Here is a 19,470-nt window from a genome sequence, read left to right as displayed (position 1 = left end):
TGGAAAATTTATTTTCTGTTTTGTTTTAATCACATGTTGGAAAACACTGTTGAAGTGTTTTGTTTGGTTAACGTTGACTCCACAGTCCATATCTAAGTTTGTTGCTGATCAAGTTCTACTGGCTGGAGTATATAATTAGTCAGAAGTTTTGAAACCTGCCTCTGTATCTAAAAGGCTGACTGAATTTACACATGAAGCTTTGTAAAACTGCTTTTGAAAATCTTGGCTCTTGTAGCTTTAAAACTCAAGTGGAAATTGTTTTAGAGCTTTGAAGTATACATAGGACTTCCATTTTTGGTAGAATATTGTTTTTCATAACATTTGGCAATTCAGGTTCCTGTATTGGCTGAACTGTGGAATCAAAATTAATGCATTAATACATTTTTAAAAATCCCTACAGGATCATTGTACTTTTGGCAATGAAATTGTAACTTGATAATCAAGTTGTCTTTTTTGGATTTAGTGACTGTGCATCACTATTATCTCTTTTTAACAGAGATAAAGTTTGATTAAGCTGAAGGAAATTTGGAGGCACTTGCATTTTTCAGAGAGATACTCACTCCTATTTGGTCCAAGAAAATGAATAATAAAATCACTATGTTGCTTGTCCATCTAGGGGTTAGGTGAAGAGTTAGTAGTCATTTCTATAAATCTCTGACGAGTATGATGCTTATACAGATTCAAAGACCTTTCTGTCTGTGATTATAAAGGCTGCTGATGTGATGCAGAAGGAATGCGTACTTTTACTAACTTTTTTCAGTTCTGATCTCTACAAAATCCAGTGTAGGCTTACTATGTTTGAAATAAAAATGTAAAAATAGATTTGTGTGGGGCATTTCATCCAAATGGGTTATGTTCCACTTTGCTCAATGCACCACTTTTTTTCAAGGTAATGAAAATCCAGTGCGAACCTTGTGGGCAAATTAAAAATAAAACTATTGTTCTTATTTAGAATACAGTTAATTTGTAAACAGCTAAATGTGCTTATGAGTTGACACCTTATCTGTGTTATGCCAAATTCTCATCACATCCTTGTTTTACTTAAAAAGGCTGGCCTGGAATAAGTAAAAAGCAAAATCAAAAAAATCCTCTCTGATCTTCCATTAATCCATGCCATGGAGACTTAAGCCAGAAGTGCCCTGTTTGTGTTTATTAACCCTTAATGGATTCTTTTCTCCAGCAAATTTGGCCTACAGCTTTCTAACATACACCAGCTTCTAATCTGTTCACACTTACAGATTTGTTTCTGCATGGTGTCAAAGAGAACTCCTCCTTGTCTGTCCTGAACCTTGTATAGGGTAGTTTCAGTAGATACCATCTTGTGTGAGAAAAGAAGTGTCAGTGTTCGTACCTTATTCATCTTCTTCCTACTCCTGATTTTGTAGTTTTATCGGAGTTACAGAACATACAGACCACTCAGATTAGCTATTTCTTGCACCAAACTTGTTTCACACTTTGGATCAACTTACTTGTCTTTCTCTTATACCTTTTTCTTTCAAATATATGTATAGATGTATTTAATGGGAAGAACAGAACTACAGACAGTGTTCATTGTAGCGTGCCTTATGAGTTAATAAAATCTGTGATTTATGAACATGCTCTGTCCTCCCTTCCTCTCCTAGTAATTTCTAGCCTTCTATTTACTTTCTAAACTAACTTATCTGATGTCTTTATAGTATTATTCTAACCCCAAGATCTTGTTTCTGAGTTTTGTCAGTTCTGAGTCCATTTGTTTATGAGTACAATGAACAGTTCAGGCTCCAAACATACTTCTAACTCTTCAAAAGAAAAATGCTAGATGAGCAGCTGTAGATTTTGGGATATGAGAAAGTTTACAAATGTTTTAGTATGTATGAACCATGTGGTTTTGTTCACATGATTATGTCTGCATGTTTCACAGGCAATTTTAATTCAAAAACATTACATTTATATAAAGCATACAACAAAAATATCTGTTGCAGATAAGCATAGTTTCTATTGACTATGCCAATGAAGTAAACTACCAATGAGAATAATAGGATGAGGTTTTGCCGAAATAAGTCTTGCATTCTTTCTTAGTAGCAAGAATTTTCCCTTTCACTCCTAAACAGAAGCAGTTTAGTGTTAGGAAAAATGGGTATTGCTGAATGAAAAATAGGAGCAGCAATGCACTAGAGACTTTGGCTTACAACTAGTTTAACAAATGGGAAAATGTAGAGGGGTTAAGTAGTAGGAGCGATGAAAGATTTATTGAATTCACTTTATCTGGGAAGATTAATAGAATAGAATCAGGAGGCCTACTAGATTTTGAATGAATTATACTCAAAGTGCTTAATCTTCAAGTACTAATTCAGTGAAAATATCACCATATTAAAGAAAAGAGGCAAACAGATCTAAAGATCCCCTCTAAAGATCTCCTTTGAGACTGGGAAAGGACACCTGCTGATATGATCTAACATTTATATGAAGGAATATTGTATGCAAGATGAAGATGCTGCTAGCAAAGACTGGAAATCTAAAGGTTTACATTTTTGTGGTGTGAAAAAAGCTGCACAAAGATTTTGTTTCCCACTCCTCCACACATCAGAAAGACGTGTATTCATCACTTGCAAGTGCCAGTAGTTCTCAAAACTGTTTTTCTTTAGTTTTTTAAAAAATGCTCTTTCTTCTCTGTTATTTGAATAGTTTCCCTCCTCCTTCTCTACAAATACTGCTGCTTCTTTTGATTTTCAAAGTGGGACTAGTGCTGCTTTTCCATATTGCATGAGGACTCCAGAATAACTCCCATCATAAGCTTCCTTGTCCTTGTAGCTCAATTCCTTGTGTGCTTTCCGTATTACTTGCTTGTCCCTCACCCCTATTTGATGATTGATTTAAGTTTTTAACTCAGCCTTAGAATGCATGTGCCTCCTCCACTTGGAGCCAGACTTAATCTTCCCTTTATGGTTGTAGCCCACATGGGCTTTATCATTATATTTTTCTTGTAACCTTTCCACAAAGGGAGATTTTGTTCCACTGTAAGGTCTTACATTGTTGTTCTAATTGGTATGGCTGGCTTGATAATATCCCAAGGCTTAGGGTCATACAGTGCTAAGAACATTGCAGAAATGTAATGACAAAGATTATTTCTGTTGCAGTTATTACAGCCTTTTGACTGTAGGTCTCCCACATTAGATTCTGAGGTTGCAATTATCTTTCCTTCTCTTACTTCTGTTATCTACTTATATGGCATTCTTTATTGCTGTGTAAGCTCATCTTGTAACAGGAGCTTTTTTAGATGGTTTTTATGTAATTGTGAAGATCACAGACTCAGTAGTAGAATGATATTAATTAAAATAATTGGTGAACTTGAACAAAACTTTCTTGGATAGTTTTTGAGAGCTACTTCTGTCATCTGTCCAACCCACCCAGATCATTAAGTTATTATTGATCATTCATTGCATAGTTGTCTGCTGGTGTTTGGGACATACATTGAAGTTTGTACTGTAAAGAAATATTTGTTTATTCCCAATTACTGACTTGGTTTTGTGGGGCTAAGCAGCTATACAGTGTCGCTAGTTTAAAGTCCTATGTAAGCCCAACTGATCTGAATTTTAGGAAGGAGTGCACTATTCCTGGCACTATACTTTAAAAAATAGTTTTTCTCTCCAACTACTCATGTAAGATTTCATATATAGGAAGAAGTCTTCAGAAAATAAATGCTACCTGGGTCTATCAACAGCAGCTGCTGATTGGCTGAAGCCATGTGCATGCAATACATATGTTCAAGGAAAGGAGTTCATTATATTCTTGTGTGTCTCTAGGAATCCGGAAAGATCGCAGAGGTGGGCGAATGATGAAACAAAAACGTCAAAGAGAGGAGCAGGATTCCAGGAATGGGGAGGCTTCTTCTACGGAGCTGCGAGCTCCCACCATTTGGACAAGTCCACTGGTGGTCAAACATAACAAGAAGAACAGTCCAGCCCTGTCCCTGACGGCAGAACAGATGGTCAGTGCCTTGCTGGAAGCTGAGCCACCCATAGTTTATTCTGAATATGACCCAAATAGACCATTCAACGAAGCTTCTATGATGACCCTGTTGACCAACCTTGCAGACAGAGAATTAGTGCACATGATCAACTGGGCAAAGAGAGTTCCAGGTAAGGAAAAAGAGCCCCAGTGGACTATAAAAGCCTCAACATGACATGCCAACAGAAAAAAAATATATCCTGTTTTTCACACTATGTTAATGCAAATTTTTCACTTAAGTTCAAATACACAAAAAAAACCCACAAATTTTATGTTATGTTGGTTGATAAAAATACTATAGTGCAATGTAAGTGACTTTTGAAGAAATATCCATTCTGTCTTTATGGACAGTTCTTTCATTGCAAATCCTTTTCTTTTCAGATAAAACCCAGCAAAATTAAAGGTTAAAACATATATACTAAAACCCAAATGTAATATATTTGATCAAATTATGTTAATTATTTAGATCCTTTTTCAAAAAAGGGTTACTCTCATGTCTGCAATGTAAACTATAAATCAAGAATCACTAGTGAGCTGATAAATGTTAATATTATTTGTTAAATTACCAGGTTACCTTTTTGACTATGAATTACAGATCTTCCATGAGTTTGGGGTCTGAAAAACAGAGCCAGAATAGTAATCTTTTAATGACTATATATATTTTTTTTTTTCCCTACTGGAACTAGATGTTTTTATCTTGACCATTTCGGTGCATCATGGTTGCTGAACTATGACTCCTCTTTTCTGTAAGGGAATTACAGAATTATGGGAGGGATGTAATATTTTTTGTTGTATGTATGTTACACATTCATTCATGTGGTTTAATTAATTTATAACAATCAAAAGAGAGAGTCATTTTGTAATTGATCACCTTTTAAAATTTCAGTCTACAAGATTACCTTTTATAAGTAAATATTTAAATGTATTAGAAATTTATTGCACATGTTATACTTTTAGCTTTGTAAAATGCCAGCATACATGGAATTTTATACTTTAAAATTCACCGGGATTCTGATCTCCAAAATTTTTACTGTAGCCAATTATTTCATTAAAATTATGTGGCTGCTTTATGAAGAGGTGTTAGAGAACACTACCACAGCTCTCACTCACGTGGTGCATTACTCCTATGTTATGCCATTTTTCTGTTTTCCTTCATTTAAATTTGGCAAGGATCCTCCTGGTAAATCAATAACCCATAAAATCTGAGTCTTTTCCAGTCCTCATGGGTTTCCTTTTACCACCTTTCACATGTCACTTTGTGGCTCCAGCTATGATCAATAAGAACCTGCATGTGTTTCATTTCTCATTGTATCTTATAAGAAATCACCTGAGAATTTGATTCTTGACAAATTCACAGTGGTTAAGACCCGATCCACAGTCTGTTCAAGTCAAGGGTGCGTTCTCTTAAGTGTGCTTTGGATCATGTCTTTACAAAATGCTTTTGAAAAACAAACATATGTCTATAGTGTTAAAGCTATTCAGTATCTAAGCAGGTGAATTCAAATTACTTTTCTACTGATTTTAGAGATACAATTGGTCTAAGTATATTAAAATCCATTAATTTACATTCAACGTGAATGTACTGAATTCTAAATTCATTATGTTGTCCAACTGGAAACATTCGTCTTCTATGACATTCGATTTTGGTAACTAACATAATTAAGGAAAATGTGTTCAGATACAAAGCAACGCTGTTAGGGAACTCAGATTTGGTTTTTATTCAGAAATCTCTCTAAAACTGCTTGTCACAAGACGATGACATCTGGTTAAGAGCTAAAAACTTCCTCATTTACCCAATACATCTTTTATTTTCTAGCAAAACTTCTGAAATTGGAAAATCAAATGGATAAAGTTATGAACTATTTGTGTATATCCAATATATTTTACATTTAAATGAACGTGCCTATTAGTTGCCAGAGTAGCTCCTAAGAAGAAACTAAGCCAAATGAAATGATTCCGTGTTTATACAGTAATTGGTACTCTAACAAGTGAGGTTTGATATAAAACTGGTAAACTTCAGTTAAAAATAACCCAACAAAATCCCTTCCCGGTCATAGTTTGATCTATTAGCCACTGTACCAAAAATCATACAAAAAGGAAGTCCTAAAGCAAGAGAGATAGAATATGAGTAGTTTTGGATTTTGAAAGTGCTGTACACCTAATTGGTTTTTGGTGTTGTGTCTTGGAGGACTGTATGTGTGACCAAAATCATAAATTGAGTGTTGAGGCACAATCGTTTACCTGCCTCTAAAATGGGGCTCTCTACAGGGCTTTGAGAGTAGGAATTTTGGAGCCAGGTGCTTAAATATTTTTTTTGGATCTCTCGTTTGGTCTCTAGAAAAGACTGAGTGTCCTTAGTTGCTGATACTAAATCTTAGAGGTACTGATCACCTTTCAAAGACAGGGCCTTTGCTTGAACTGTTTGCCTGTTTCCTTCTGCTGGAATGTTCTGGCAATTAATGTATTTTAAGACAAATGTGTCTGGCAATATGTCATATTTTCACCTCCTCCGCCTTTGAATACTCTGTTATTACTATAAATTATGCAATACTGCTCAATTAGAGAATTTTCATATACTTTATGCATAAACAGAGGAACTGAATAACTTTTTTCTACTAGGTGAAGTATTTTGTACAACAGCATTGTGGGATTCCACTCAGTTATTTTCTCAGCTAATTTACTAAGGTTTCAAGCTTCAAAAGCAAGGGTAAAAACATCTTTTCTCTACAAATCAAATGTACTCTTTACCAGTAAGAAAAAAAAAAAGAGCAGTTGCAAGAAACAGCCTCTCCTGTGCACACCTCTCAAGCCTTGGGAGCATTGCACAAGTTCATTTAGCTAAATTACAGGCTCTTACCTGATGGAAAGGAAAGAGCAAAGTCAATATGAGTGGCTGGGTTCAAAGCATGTTTGTTGAGGAAGGAAAAAAATTATATGAACCAAGCAGAAATGCAATGGAGATGCAGCTTACAAAAAATGTAAGGACTTTCAGGGACATGATTGGTATTTATTTTGCTATATAGGCTTTAAAGAAGGAAGAGTGTGTCAAAGCAACTAGTAAAATCATTGCTTTGGTCAGCTAGTCTTTCTGGTGAAGTTAGAAGATGTAGTGGATAGAAATCAATCTATTCTAAAAAAAAAGATGGACTGCATAGTGTAATGTAGGCAGAAATCTGCTATAAAACCATGCTGAGCACAATCTCCAAAATAAAGTGAGCATCTTTGCAAACACACCCTCACTGGCAAAGTGAGAACTGGTCCAAATCTTTATTGCAACTTGTTCAGCATCAGTTCAAACTTGCTTAAATTGACTCTGCAGTCTTAGTGGTGTTAAAAAATAAGCTGAGGAAAAGAGAACTTGTGGCAGCTTCTTGTGCATATCCTTAAAAAATGATCTTTGATACTTAAGTATAACATGATTGTTAACTGAGGTCATAACAAAGTTCTCCCATGACAATGCAATTCATAATATGCCAAGAGCATTAAAGCTTGTTTTAATATTCCTTGGAAACCTTGGCCACTGATGCAAGTGTCTTTGCCAGATTACACGAACAAAAATCTTGTACAGTGTCCTATGACATAGGCAAAAAATTCAGGATGCCCCACAGGACCTGCTCTTTATGTGGCCTCAGAGGGATTTTGGCTTAAGTCCTCCCAGATGGCCTCTGTAACACCAGTGGTGCCTTCTGATTACCCCAGCAGCTGCACATAAGGTGGGTGCGAACAGATTGTGATGGGCTAGACTTTACATACACATGTAAATGGAGCCTTTTTACCATTTAGTTGGGACAAATAGCTAAAAACCACATCTATAAAAACTATCAGCGTAGGTGAAAAAATGTTCTGCTCATTTCAGAATCACGTTTTCCTGAAAGATACGGCTTTCTATTTTCTTCTTAGTTTACATAATATCTTGGGGATATAATACCACTTTCAGCCTCATAGAATGAGTTTTTCAGTTTAGTGAATTTTCATCATGGTCTTTCATGCAATGAGAAAAACTATAACTTCACTTTTCCACAGAAATGCTGATAAGCCAAAGGAATTAACTTATTGTATTTCTTTATTCACTTACTGCTTATATCATTTAATAACTGTATTTGGAGTACTATATTCTCCAAAGGAAGCTGTTATTTCCAATGCGATGGTCAATATTTTTTTTTTTTTTGTGGAGAAGCTCTCGAGATGGTAAGAGACATTATGAGCTTATACGTTGAGCTCATGGTAAAGAGTGTAGCTTTAAGGAAATTTTGTTGGGTGAAATCTTTGGCACTGCTGCTACAATCTTGTATAACTATTTACTACAGGTACAGTAGCTGTACAACTTAATAGCCCTAAAATGGTACGCTGGGCATACAAGCTTTGAAGTTTTGATATGATTCACGGTGCTGTACTTATTTTATGGCTTCATGAACCGAGGAGATAAACATTTTGGCACTGATTTTTTTATTTCAAAGCCACAGAAGTTGCTCTTTTCTTAAGATATTGTTTTCCTATTTGACCTTCTAAACTGCTCTGTTTGTTAAATTAGGAACAGTGTGTAAAGAGGCCAACAATAGCCACAATTTTATATTGCACTCCAGTGACACCAAACCTTGGGAAAAAAAAAAGGCAGCTTGCAGTAGAAGGAAAGAAATCTTATACAAGAGTCGTGTGTTTTAATAAGCCTAGATGTCTTTAGGTACAGGGCAGTTTACAGAGCTTCTAAGTGCAGTGACCTTCTTGGCAGTGATTTACACTGCTTAAAAAAAAGAATGGCTTGCTATTCATGTCATAATTTTGAATAAATCTTCCAAAATATCTGCTTTGTATTGTCTTCTCCTTTGACTAATGGGCTTGCTATGGAGATTTGTAAAATGTTATTTTAAAAAACCACCAATCTATCTGTTTAATCTGTTGAAGTGATACTACAACTGCTCCCCTGACTTCATGGGGGAAAACAGAGGAAGCAAATAGATCTGTAAGCAAAAAGAGAAATTATAACAAGCATCTGGATCTTAATTTATAGCTGCTTTTTGTGAATTTAATTTCTGTGAAGTTTCAATTCGCTACCATGAATGTGAGAGTTAAGAATCAATCCTTATATTGGAATAAGGTAATCACTTACCATTTGAATTTGAACATCAGACTGAGAGGTATCATACGATAGCATAATTATGCAAGGCAGCAGGGTTAAAATTGTTGAATATGAAAGAAAAGCTTTCCATTTTTGTTTTCTTAGACCCTTCCAAGTGGAAGGGTCTGGTTGTTGCCTGTTTCCTCTACCACAGGGAGAACCTTGGGATGTTGTCTATTCACTACCCCGTCTGATTTCATCTTCCAAGCCACAGTCTTTGAGCTTCATGCCCCAGTCCTTCCCCATGAGTTTCCTGGCAGTGGAGATCACAATAATATATTCAAACTGGGGAACTTCATTTGCATAAATTTACAGTCAAGGGAAACAGAGAAAACGAAAGGTAGTTAGAGAACCACTTTGAATCTTTCTTTAGAGGACCTTTGAATGAGCTCCTTGAGACTTTTCTAATACATAACTTGCAACAATTCATTTTTTTTTTTTTTACTTATTTTTGCTAGCTATTTTTACAAACTCCTAAAGCTAATTCTGTAGTTTTCCAGGTTTTATTTCTCTGTCCAGAAGAAGAAACTCTGAAGAATAAATCGGGTGTTGATGCCTTTATGAGAGTGCTTGTATTTCTTTTAGAAACATTCTGTGTCCACAATTAAAAGCTTTGCTTCACATGTGAGGTGATATTTTATTTATAAAAGCCTGATAAATGCCAGTAATTCTTTGTAATATTACAAAAGTCCAATGTTAGAATAATTCATAGAAAGTGCTATGTTGTCCTCTCATTCACAGATGTAGTTACTTTGTGTAGAGGGGTGACTGCTAAAAACTATTGAATCAAGCACGTTATCTGACTTTCTAGCCTACTTCAATTTAGGAAAGCTGTAATAAGATACAAGTTTATAAACAAATATAGAATGAAAGTGTCTATCTTTTACTTATGTTGCATAACTGCAGTTGTTCTTTGCGCACAGGACCAAAAAATGGCGGAGGCTTTTCTTTTAAGTAAAAGAGTTTCTGTTAAGATGGAGGTGAATATGAGTAACATACTGTGAACATTCTTTTTTTTTTTTTTCAGATAAAATGTGTTACATATATTTAGAAAAAAAGAATATTCTTAATATCATTTTTCCAATAAATCCATTGCAATATGAATTGCAATATGTTTCTTTTTAAATGCTATAATATTTATTTTCCCAGAGATAGCTTAGTTCCCTTCTTTGTTGGTCAAGGTGAATAGTTTGAAAAATGATTAATATAGGTATCCAAACCCACCCATTTATTAGCTCAGTGCAATAATTATGTTCTACTGTAGGTGGTTTGGTTTTTTTTTGAACAACCTTCTTTAGGGTGGTGAACCTCAAGTATATATATCTCTACCTAAATATCCCTAAAGAATATGTGCTGAAGTTTAAATTTAAATCTGAAGGCAAACCTAGCCTGTAAATCTCTGTTTCTACAAGTATGCATATATCCAAACACATTAAGATTATGGAACTACTCCACGTATGTAAAGTTCCTTATGTACACAGTGATTTTAAAATCAAGACCCAAAGTGCTGTTACAAGGCTGACTCTCTTCAGAACTTTGCCGAGTAGAAACTATTTTAATTCCAAAGTTTTGAATTTTGGGGCTTCCCAATAACCTGTCTCAAAGAATAAAAATCTTCAGTAACCAAAACTGACTTACTGTAAGTAACCTTATTTACCTTTTTTTTAGATAGTGTCAGATGAGAAATAACACCCAACAGGTAAGAAGGAGCTAACAGTCTTTAAACAAGAGCTACTTACATATTGGAGTTCATTGGGTGTTCAATAACACAGAAGTTCATTTGATAATAAATGTTTGAAGATGAAATTCTATTGGTCTTGGCAAACAAAGAAGCAAAAACTAGCATCCACAGTAATAATTTTAATATTTTTAGCCAAAACTTAAGGAAATTAAATTCTTAAACTGTAATATTTTATTTTTAAAAGCAACAATCCTTTTATAAAAACATTTCCTGTTATTTTTCTTTGGTTGATAAGTAATTTACACTCTTGGATGAACATATCTGTCTTAGAGTCCTCAGCTATGCTGAACCCTGGAGCTTTCCAAGAAACAATCGTTAATTTCCACTCTAAGTACACAGTAAGTAATGATCCCTCCTGATTTATTTATTTCTTAAAATAATTTACAAAAAGAATATGCGATTGTTGGAAAGCACTGATGCGATATGTATGTGCATGCGTACATATCCATTGTTCCCTCTTCACATAATTCACATAAATTGGCCCTTTTTACTTGATGTTTAATAACTTCAGCCTAATTCTTTTAGTTTCTCTCTAGTACTGCATCTCTCAGCACAATCAGCTGTAATTCCAGTTTAGAGGTTACTTTAGTATCATCTGTATTAGTTTTCTGTTCAAGTGGGTCATTCACTAAAATCTCACATTAGATATATATGAGGTTTTAAGATACATAGAAATAATTAGGGAAGATTTATTGCAGGCTTCTTCTGGATAGGCTCGTAGCCTGTCTGTTTTGCTGCAGTGGTGCGTTATATGACACATCTGTTATGCAGCTCATTTATTTTCTTTGATTATCTCTCCAGGAAATGAACTGTGTATGTAAAGAGTGTCTTGTTTTGTCTGTGTGTTAGTTATGGACTGCTGTGAATTTAAGCTAGTGAGAGCAAGTTAAAGCACATCCCACAGTGGAGTGGGGAATGAGAATCTGTGATTGCCTTACAAAATATTGCCTTTTCTCTTCCTTATGGAAAGTTCTGTTCCTTCTGAGAAACACAGCAGTCCTTCACAGTCCTCATCAGGGAGATGAAGATGAATTATTTATCACTGCAGCTAGAGGCTGAGTCTAGACCTAAAGCTTCTTAAGCCTCTTGGACTCCTGGAAACAGGAGAGAGGAATCAAGACACTGACTTTGGCTCAGTGTCCTGCTCCCTTTCGCCACCCAAGAGGGGCACTGCTCAGAATGTTGGGTAGTGCGCAACGATTCTCCTGGGTATCTGGCATTCCTTGTGAGCAGGCTGACCTCAGAAAAAGAAGGTACATGTTGGTAGAAATGTCAGTGATTTTTGTCTCTGCAGCTCGAGATTTTTGTTTTGGAGTTTTTTCAGTTAATCCAGTAGGAAGCTATGAGGCACAAGAACAAGATTAATATATAGACAAAAGGAAAAGTGTTGTTCAAAATCTTGCTTCAACTCTAGACAAAATGTGTTGTGTTCTCTCTTAAATGGCATTCTGGAGTGTTTGAGGAGATGATTTATAAAATTAAAATTCAAGAAATCTCATTTTAATTGATTGAAAAAGATAAGGAATGTGGCATACTAAGTTAATTAGAAAATTTCCAGAGAATATTAAATTTTATCAATAGCCTAATAATGAAGCATCTTCTCCAACAGCTGCTGTCCCTCAGAAAACATGGCTGCAAATAGAGAAGTGGCTACATGGGCTGCTGGCAAGAGAGCCAAGTGTTTACTAAGACATTGAACAGTCTCTAACAGGGTATATTAATTGTATTAGAAATAGTTGACCAGAATAAAGCTAAAATCATAATATTGCCATATTAGTATGAACAAATATACTATTGCATGTCTGACCTATTTCAGAAATCTCCTTTGATTGCTATGAAGGTGGCATTTCTTTTGAGCTTCACAGACATTTGTAGCACCTACTTTGTGAGACTGTAGTTTCACAAGTATTCCAGCCGCAACACCAGCTAGAATGGTTCCTACCCTTCTACTCCCTTGAGTTCGGGTGGCTGTGCAAGTAGTGGGATTGAGCTGGGTTAAAAATAAACCTTTTTTCATGTGTGTTTTGGGTTGTCTGTAACTTGTGAGAGCTCTCCAGTCCAATTGAGCGCAGTGTAGTTGTGCCACTTCAAATGCGACAGTGAAAGTATACTGGGGATGAACAGGCAGGTATTAATATAAATGTGATAGGAAGAAATACCCATGGATCTGTACTGTCAATAGTAACATACATCTCTAACTCAAGCCTTTTCCTAGTCTAATTTCTCTTTATTTCTAGTTCAAGAGAGAGTTCTTGTCCAATGTTTTCTGTATGAAAGGCAAGAAATCTTCTAGTTACTTGTACCATTTACAGCCTTTATTCTACTTGCTGTAGCAGGTGTTGTGGAGCTTCTACTTTGCATGTTTTTGCGTGATCTGTAACATTTTCCATAATACTATGCCAAAGCTGTGAGGGGTTGAAGAGTCAAAGGGAAGAGGAAGTGCAGTAGTTTCCCCCTTGCTCCCTGCTTTGAAAGGTTAGACAAACCCCAGAACAGTTCTATAAAGATGCATCCCACTTCATAGAGATTCATAGTTCCTAAGTTTGCTTCCATCCCTGGGGTACAAGAGACTTTACCTCCTGGGAGGCAAAGACTGGCTGTTCATTTGTCATAGAATCATAGAATAGTTTGGGTCAGAAGGGACCTTCAGAGGTCAACTAGTCCAACCCCCCTGCAGTGAGCAGGGACATCTTCAACTACATCAGGTTACTCAGAGCCCTGGCCAGCCTGGCCTTCAATCTTTGATACCACTGAGTATGTCTAAGGAATAAGTAATTATATCTAAGTCTGAAATAATGTAGTATATTTAAATGTTTTTTTTTTTTTTTCAAATAATTTATGTTTCTTAGCTCTCTCTCTTCTCTGTTTTTGTACCTCTGCTCCATTCTAGGCTTTTTTTTTTGACCCATTTTAATCAAGTGTTGGAGAGACATCCTGACATTTGAATGAGACACCACCGGGCAATATAAATACATTTCCCTTACTGTCCTATTTCATCAGACAGTTCAGTGAGAGTGCTCTTTTCTTTAAAATCCAAATTAGACTTTTTTTTTTTTCTTTTTCATTTTTATTTTTTTTTTTTCTTTTCATGTTTGCTTTATCAGTAGTAGAGCTTCTGCAAGATTTTGGTAAAACTCCATCATTGGAGTCTGATAAACTCAGATCTGGTCTTCTTCATCTGACAGTGAATAATTGTTACCAGCTTTCCTAGAAGATATTTTATTTACAAGTAATGCCATGGAATAACTTTTAAGTGCTGATTTCAAGTAGATGGGAGACATATTATCTTCTCAGAAACTGCCCTGAAATAATTCAATAATGGGATGTCAGAAGTAGTTCCATATGATGCTGATGAGTTGATTTCCCCCTTCTTAACAACCTGCCAGCCTGACACTGTGTCTCGTCTATTCTGCGTCTCTAAGCAGATTGAGAATAGCTGATGATTATAGGGGTAGGACTATATTTAAGTGTGTTTATAGATGCTTATAAACATATACAAGCTGTAGAAATATATAATGAGATCTCAAGAACCTTCTGGATATTGGCATATGCAGGCAACATCATTTGGGTACCAATCAGATGATATTTCCTGCCTTAGGGTTCCTACACCAAACACAGATCTGCCTCTGAGGACAGGAACTTTCCACCAGGAAAAGCCTTCTGTATATGAACCAAATTGCACCTTGAGGGTCAGTATGGTGATGCTAGTCATAAAATGATCTCCAAGCCTATATGTGAACTGTGTGAAGCAGCACCATTTCCTCATCGAAGCTACAGGTTTTATTTTCATCCATGAGGAATCTGTCAAACCCCCATTCCATATGCAGGTGAAAAAAAAAAGAAAAAAAGAAAAATGAAATCCAGTTTTCTCTTCAAATGAGAAAGATCACAACTACCTTTTTCTTAACAGTTTGAAAAAAAAAAAAAAGAAACTTCTAGGGGAAACTTTTTGAATTTTAAGTTAGACATTTTTCTTCTAATCTTTAATTTCTGCTGTTGTACTTACTAGAAGATACTACTGTGATTTTTTTAATGTAATGGAATTCCATGCAACTTTCCAGTCCTGACACGGGATGACAAATAGGGTTTGTATCCAGTCAGTTTGGATGAGTTTGTACACTGTTCCAAAGCTTTTCCAGATGTCTCCATCAGAGTTGTGCGAATAATTAATTTCTTTGTTCCCTGGCAGATCAAACATTAAAAAGGAATCATTTTCACTTAATACAAAATGATTTTTTTTTGGCCTTTTTGCTAGATAATAACTATTTCAGGTGAAATGAAATATTTTATTCAATACGAAAGAATACTGTTCATTAAGATTTTGAATAATTTAGTCATCTGTTTAAAAAGAAAATAAGACAATTTTGGAAAAAGATGTCCTAGATTTTGTATAGGTTTAGATACCTTTACCAATCCTGAGTAGGAATAGGTGCCTGGTGGGGTGCTGAAAACTGAGATGATGTAACTGAGGCGGACACTCTGTGTTCCCTGATAGAAACCAGTCTGATTTTGTTTATTTTTATCTTGTGAAATCTGATATGTTCTCCACAGTGTTTTATACTCATCAGCCTGTCACCTGCCAGCGTAAAATGTTTGGTCAGAGTGCCTCCAACTAGCTCTAGCTACAGAATATGTCTCAGGAGGCAGTATAGGAGCTTGAGTACAAGGTGGTGGTTCTCTAAGTGCAACACCCATATTTTGTATAGACCCTAAGCCCTGTCCGTGCAACAGTTTCCTGAGGTTGCCTGAGGCTTTGAAGATGCTGAAATGTGCTTTGGATTTGTTATCAATTGAAGGAGAATGTGCAAGCAAACGGATTTAAGTGAATGATATGTTTTCTGGAAACATGCTGCTTGCTAACTTACTATAATAGATTTCCCTGGACAAGAAAATTAATACAAATGACCAGCTGCATTCCAGTGTCTTGCTTTCCCTGTAATGTATTCCTTTGCTCTGTCATATGATGACACTCCCACACAGCTGCTAAAATGCTCTTGTTGTTGTAGTGGTTAAAGGAAATTGCCGCAATTAATTTTGCTGTTTTTCTTCTCTTTGATGTGTCATTACAGTTTCTTGGATAATTTTTCAGAGATTGGGTTCTGTTCAAAACCAGTCATGTAGGGTTGAAAAGAATAGGTGGGAAAATAAACATTTGAGCCTTATTTATATATACTTGTATTTCTGTTTTGGTGTAGGTACCAGACAATGTAATGAACATGAAAGAATATGTATACATAGTTTCTGTTACTCACATACAAGTGCAGTAGACAAAAATAAGGCTTCTCCAAAAGTGAACAATCTGAAGACATAAAATGGATGCAGGTGCCTTAGTCAAGCTAGTTTTATTTCCTAATTGACTATAAAGAATGACCAGACCATGAACTCTGAGGTTATGCTTAATTTCTTGGGTACAGCACATTATGTTCTGAGCAATTTCTATTTGTAGTATTGAAGCAGTTTTAAGCTTCAAGTTCACTGCAGACTTGACAGTTTCTCCCTCTTTTCACTGGGTTGCAAAATAATTCTCTTTTCTGCTAGTTCCAGATGCTGCCACAATGAATGTTAATCTGTTCAGTGGTGAGTACAGTAGATCCTGGGATGGAATAGACTGTGGAGCAGAAACCTCAGTGCTGTGTTCACTGGATTGTATGAATGAAGGAGGGGAGAGCATAGCCCTCCCAGTTTCATCACATGAAAGTCATTGTAGTAAAAAGAGTTGTTAAATTCAAAACTGATAGTTCTCAAGCTCCCAGGCATGAATGGAAATATAAACTGAAATGGTGAAAATTTAATTCTTAAAAGAAATTATTAGAAATAATCAGATGTATAAAACCAGGATTTTAGAGATGTTCAGAAAAAATAAGGTTAAAAACATTTAATTTCAGCTTCTAATTCTGTTAATAAATAAATAATGTTAATTTAAAAAAATGGCTGAAGCTATTAATTGTGTTACTTTGTAAAAGTAAATTTGGCTCTTTACCAAAATGTTCTTTATTGTGTTATGACAACCTTCAGGTCTTTCATATAGCTCTTATAATTAATGGCGCAAAAAGGATTAAAAAATGCAACAAAGGACATATTTTTATACCCTAACATTTGTAGAAAAAATGAGGGGCAGAGGTGTGAGCTGCCTATGGTACAGTAGGTCTCCAGGCTCACTTTGAGTTTTACTCACTTGACACCCCTGTTGTGTCACCCATATGGCGATTAGACCATGTGACATATCTGCATTGCCTGTGCCCACCCTGGGGTTTTTCCAAGCCCTCGTCCTCCAGCAGGGCCTGTCTCCCAGAGCCCCAGGGAACACCAGGCACGCGGTGCTGCCCCAGCCAGTGCTGAGCCAGAGCTGGCAGAGCCCCACGCCGAGCACCATCCTGCTGCTCTTGCTAGTGCTCTGAAAGCACTGTCCCATCCAAAGCACATTTGCTGATGCAAGTGCTTATGAAATTAGTAAAAGAGCATAATAAAAGCATGTAGGTGCTCTCTGTGAAAGAGAACTGGGAAGTCTCATAGGTTGATCTTCGCCTTTAGAATTCTCCCCTGATAACTGTGTATTGAAGAGACCATATGAAACTTCACAAGGGCATGCTGGGGTCATTTGGAAACCTGTGAAAGAGTCTACTTCAGTCTTCTTCCTTTTTCCACTTCCAGTGACTATATGTTTGCTTAAAAAATTGATTAGCGATTGTTTAAAGAGACCTTTTGCCTCAAATGATTTTTTTCAACAACCACAAAACCATCACTTACATTTGACTCAGATTGTGATTGGAGCACAGCCTCGTACTTTAGTAAGGAGGTCAAGCAAATGCTGAAAACCTCATGCTCTCTTGGATGCAGCTGAATGTACAAAAATATCCAAGTTATGCTGGACATGACCTCAAGTCTTGGGGCAGGTTTACACAAAGCATAAACCATCCGAGGCAGTTGGTGCTCCCTGGCTGCCAGTCGCTCAACTTTTACACTCCTCCTTTTTTCTGGGATATTTCTTCAGTTGGCTGAGCAATTGAGACAGCAGAACAGACCAGAAGAGCAGCAGCTCTGGTGGGGCAGGGAGGGGGAGAAGTGGGAGGGGGAAAAATAAGGTAGAGGACAGCTTGTATTTATGAGCATGTCTTTCGAGTTCATAAAAGTCAGGCAAGAATGCATAGCCAGCCCCACAATTGATTTTAGCTGGATTACTTTTGATGGAAAACATTTTGCATAGCAGTGACCTCTTACAAAAATGACAAATTCGAAAAAAACCCCTCAAACCTCTTGCAACTGGCCTGAGTATAGATATAACTTTAGAGTCACGTAATTAACTGCTGCAGACACGATAAAGAAAAGATGTATGACTTCATACTGCATATTTTAGTCAGCAGCTAATAAATTTTCTGTACGATCCTTCTTCACCTGTGCAGGGAAAGATTCAGAGGACGTTCTTCTAAAGAAAAGCCTTCACATGCAGCTGATGGCCTGTTCCTGCACCTAAAATCACTGGGAACAGCTACTTTTGTCCTGTTCTCACTATGCAGACACCCTGTGTGTTTTATTTGTGAGCCTGAGCTCCTTCAGTAATAGCACAGCTCTCAATGATTAAAGAACTATAAAGTAGCATCTTAAAGTGTAGCCAGAGTCTCAGATGTCTTGATCACAGTCCTGGCATGACTGATAATTAACATGCTTTAAATTACTGCTATACAGTGTTGCAGAAATGTGTTGTGTGATAATGAACATTGCTTTTTGTTGATCATTTGAAGTGCTTGTTTTTTTTTTTTTTTTTGTACAGAAAATACATATATGTCTCCCTTATTGCTTCATAAAAACTGTATGCTAAACTTTCACTAGCAAACTGTCAGGCAGCCTTCACTACCAATAATCTTATACAGTAATTGTTATTATTATAATTTTGTTGTTTTTCTAATAACTTTTAAACCTGGTTGTTTGGAGGGGGGAGAAAGCTTAGGCCTACGATTTTTTTAATATAGTCAGTTACCTTGCCTAGATTAGTGAGTGTTTTATAATCGATTAAGAACCAATGCTTGTTTATTTCACTGCATGCAGATTTTTCTGTCCACGCTCTAAACAACTTCCTCTCCGACTCTTACTTCATAAGGTTTTGCTTCCTTTTTCTCTTTGAAACATGTTTAGTTGCTTTTGTTTTTATTTTAACTTTTTACTGATTTGCAAGAAACAGAGTTTGCACTTGAGTTCAAGGAGGCTTCTCCAGCCCGAAGATTTTGTTGCTGAAAGGATTAGAGGGTGTGCTGAGAGTCTGCCACACCTCCAGCCTAATCCTGCCGCCTCCTGGATGAGGCACTTAACCTCTCAGTGTTCTATCTATAAAATACATTTAATAATACTTAATGGCTTTACTGCCCTTTGAAAATGTAAAGTGTTATGTGAGTGCTGATTACTTTTATTATGTTCCCTGATGGAAGGCCTCAACATTATTTGTGTTAACTGGTACAGCTAATGCACTTTCTAGAATAATCTTTGTTAACAAAGTGAAACAGTTGCAAAATAAAAACTGTTTTAGTCAAGGCAGGCACAGGAAGGAAGGTCAGGACATAAAAGCACTTAGGTTTTTGGGGTAAGTCTATGCTGTGTTTCAGCCATGGGCTTGAGCTACAATGCAACCCTGTTT

At 36.3% G+C, this 19,470-nt stretch overlaps 1 protein-coding gene across 3 annotated transcripts in view; it reads left to right on the top strand.

The window, feature by feature from the left end:
* ESR1 (estrogen receptor 1) overlaps positions 1 to 19,470 on the top strand; it is a 160,568-nt gene that overhangs the window by 101,347 nt on the left and 39,751 nt on the right. For 2 of the 3 annotated variants that reach the window (XM_013368702.3, NM_001282825.1), the window contains 1 exon segment: positions 3,783 to 4,118. The exons of the other annotated variant lie outside the window; for it this stretch is intronic. In XM_013368702.3, the coding sequence (XP_013224156.1) occupies positions 3,783 to 4,118 (336 nt within the window). 3 annotated transcript variants of the gene reach the window in all.

Source organism: Columba livia, chromosome 3 (assembly GCF_036013475.1).
Source record: "Columba livia isolate bColLiv1 breed racing homer chromosome 3, bColLiv1.pat.W.v2, whole genome shotgun sequence".
NCBI lineage: Eukaryota > Metazoa > Chordata > Aves > Columbiformes > Columbidae > Columba > Columba livia.
This window is presented reverse-complemented; position numbering and strand designations above follow the sequence as displayed.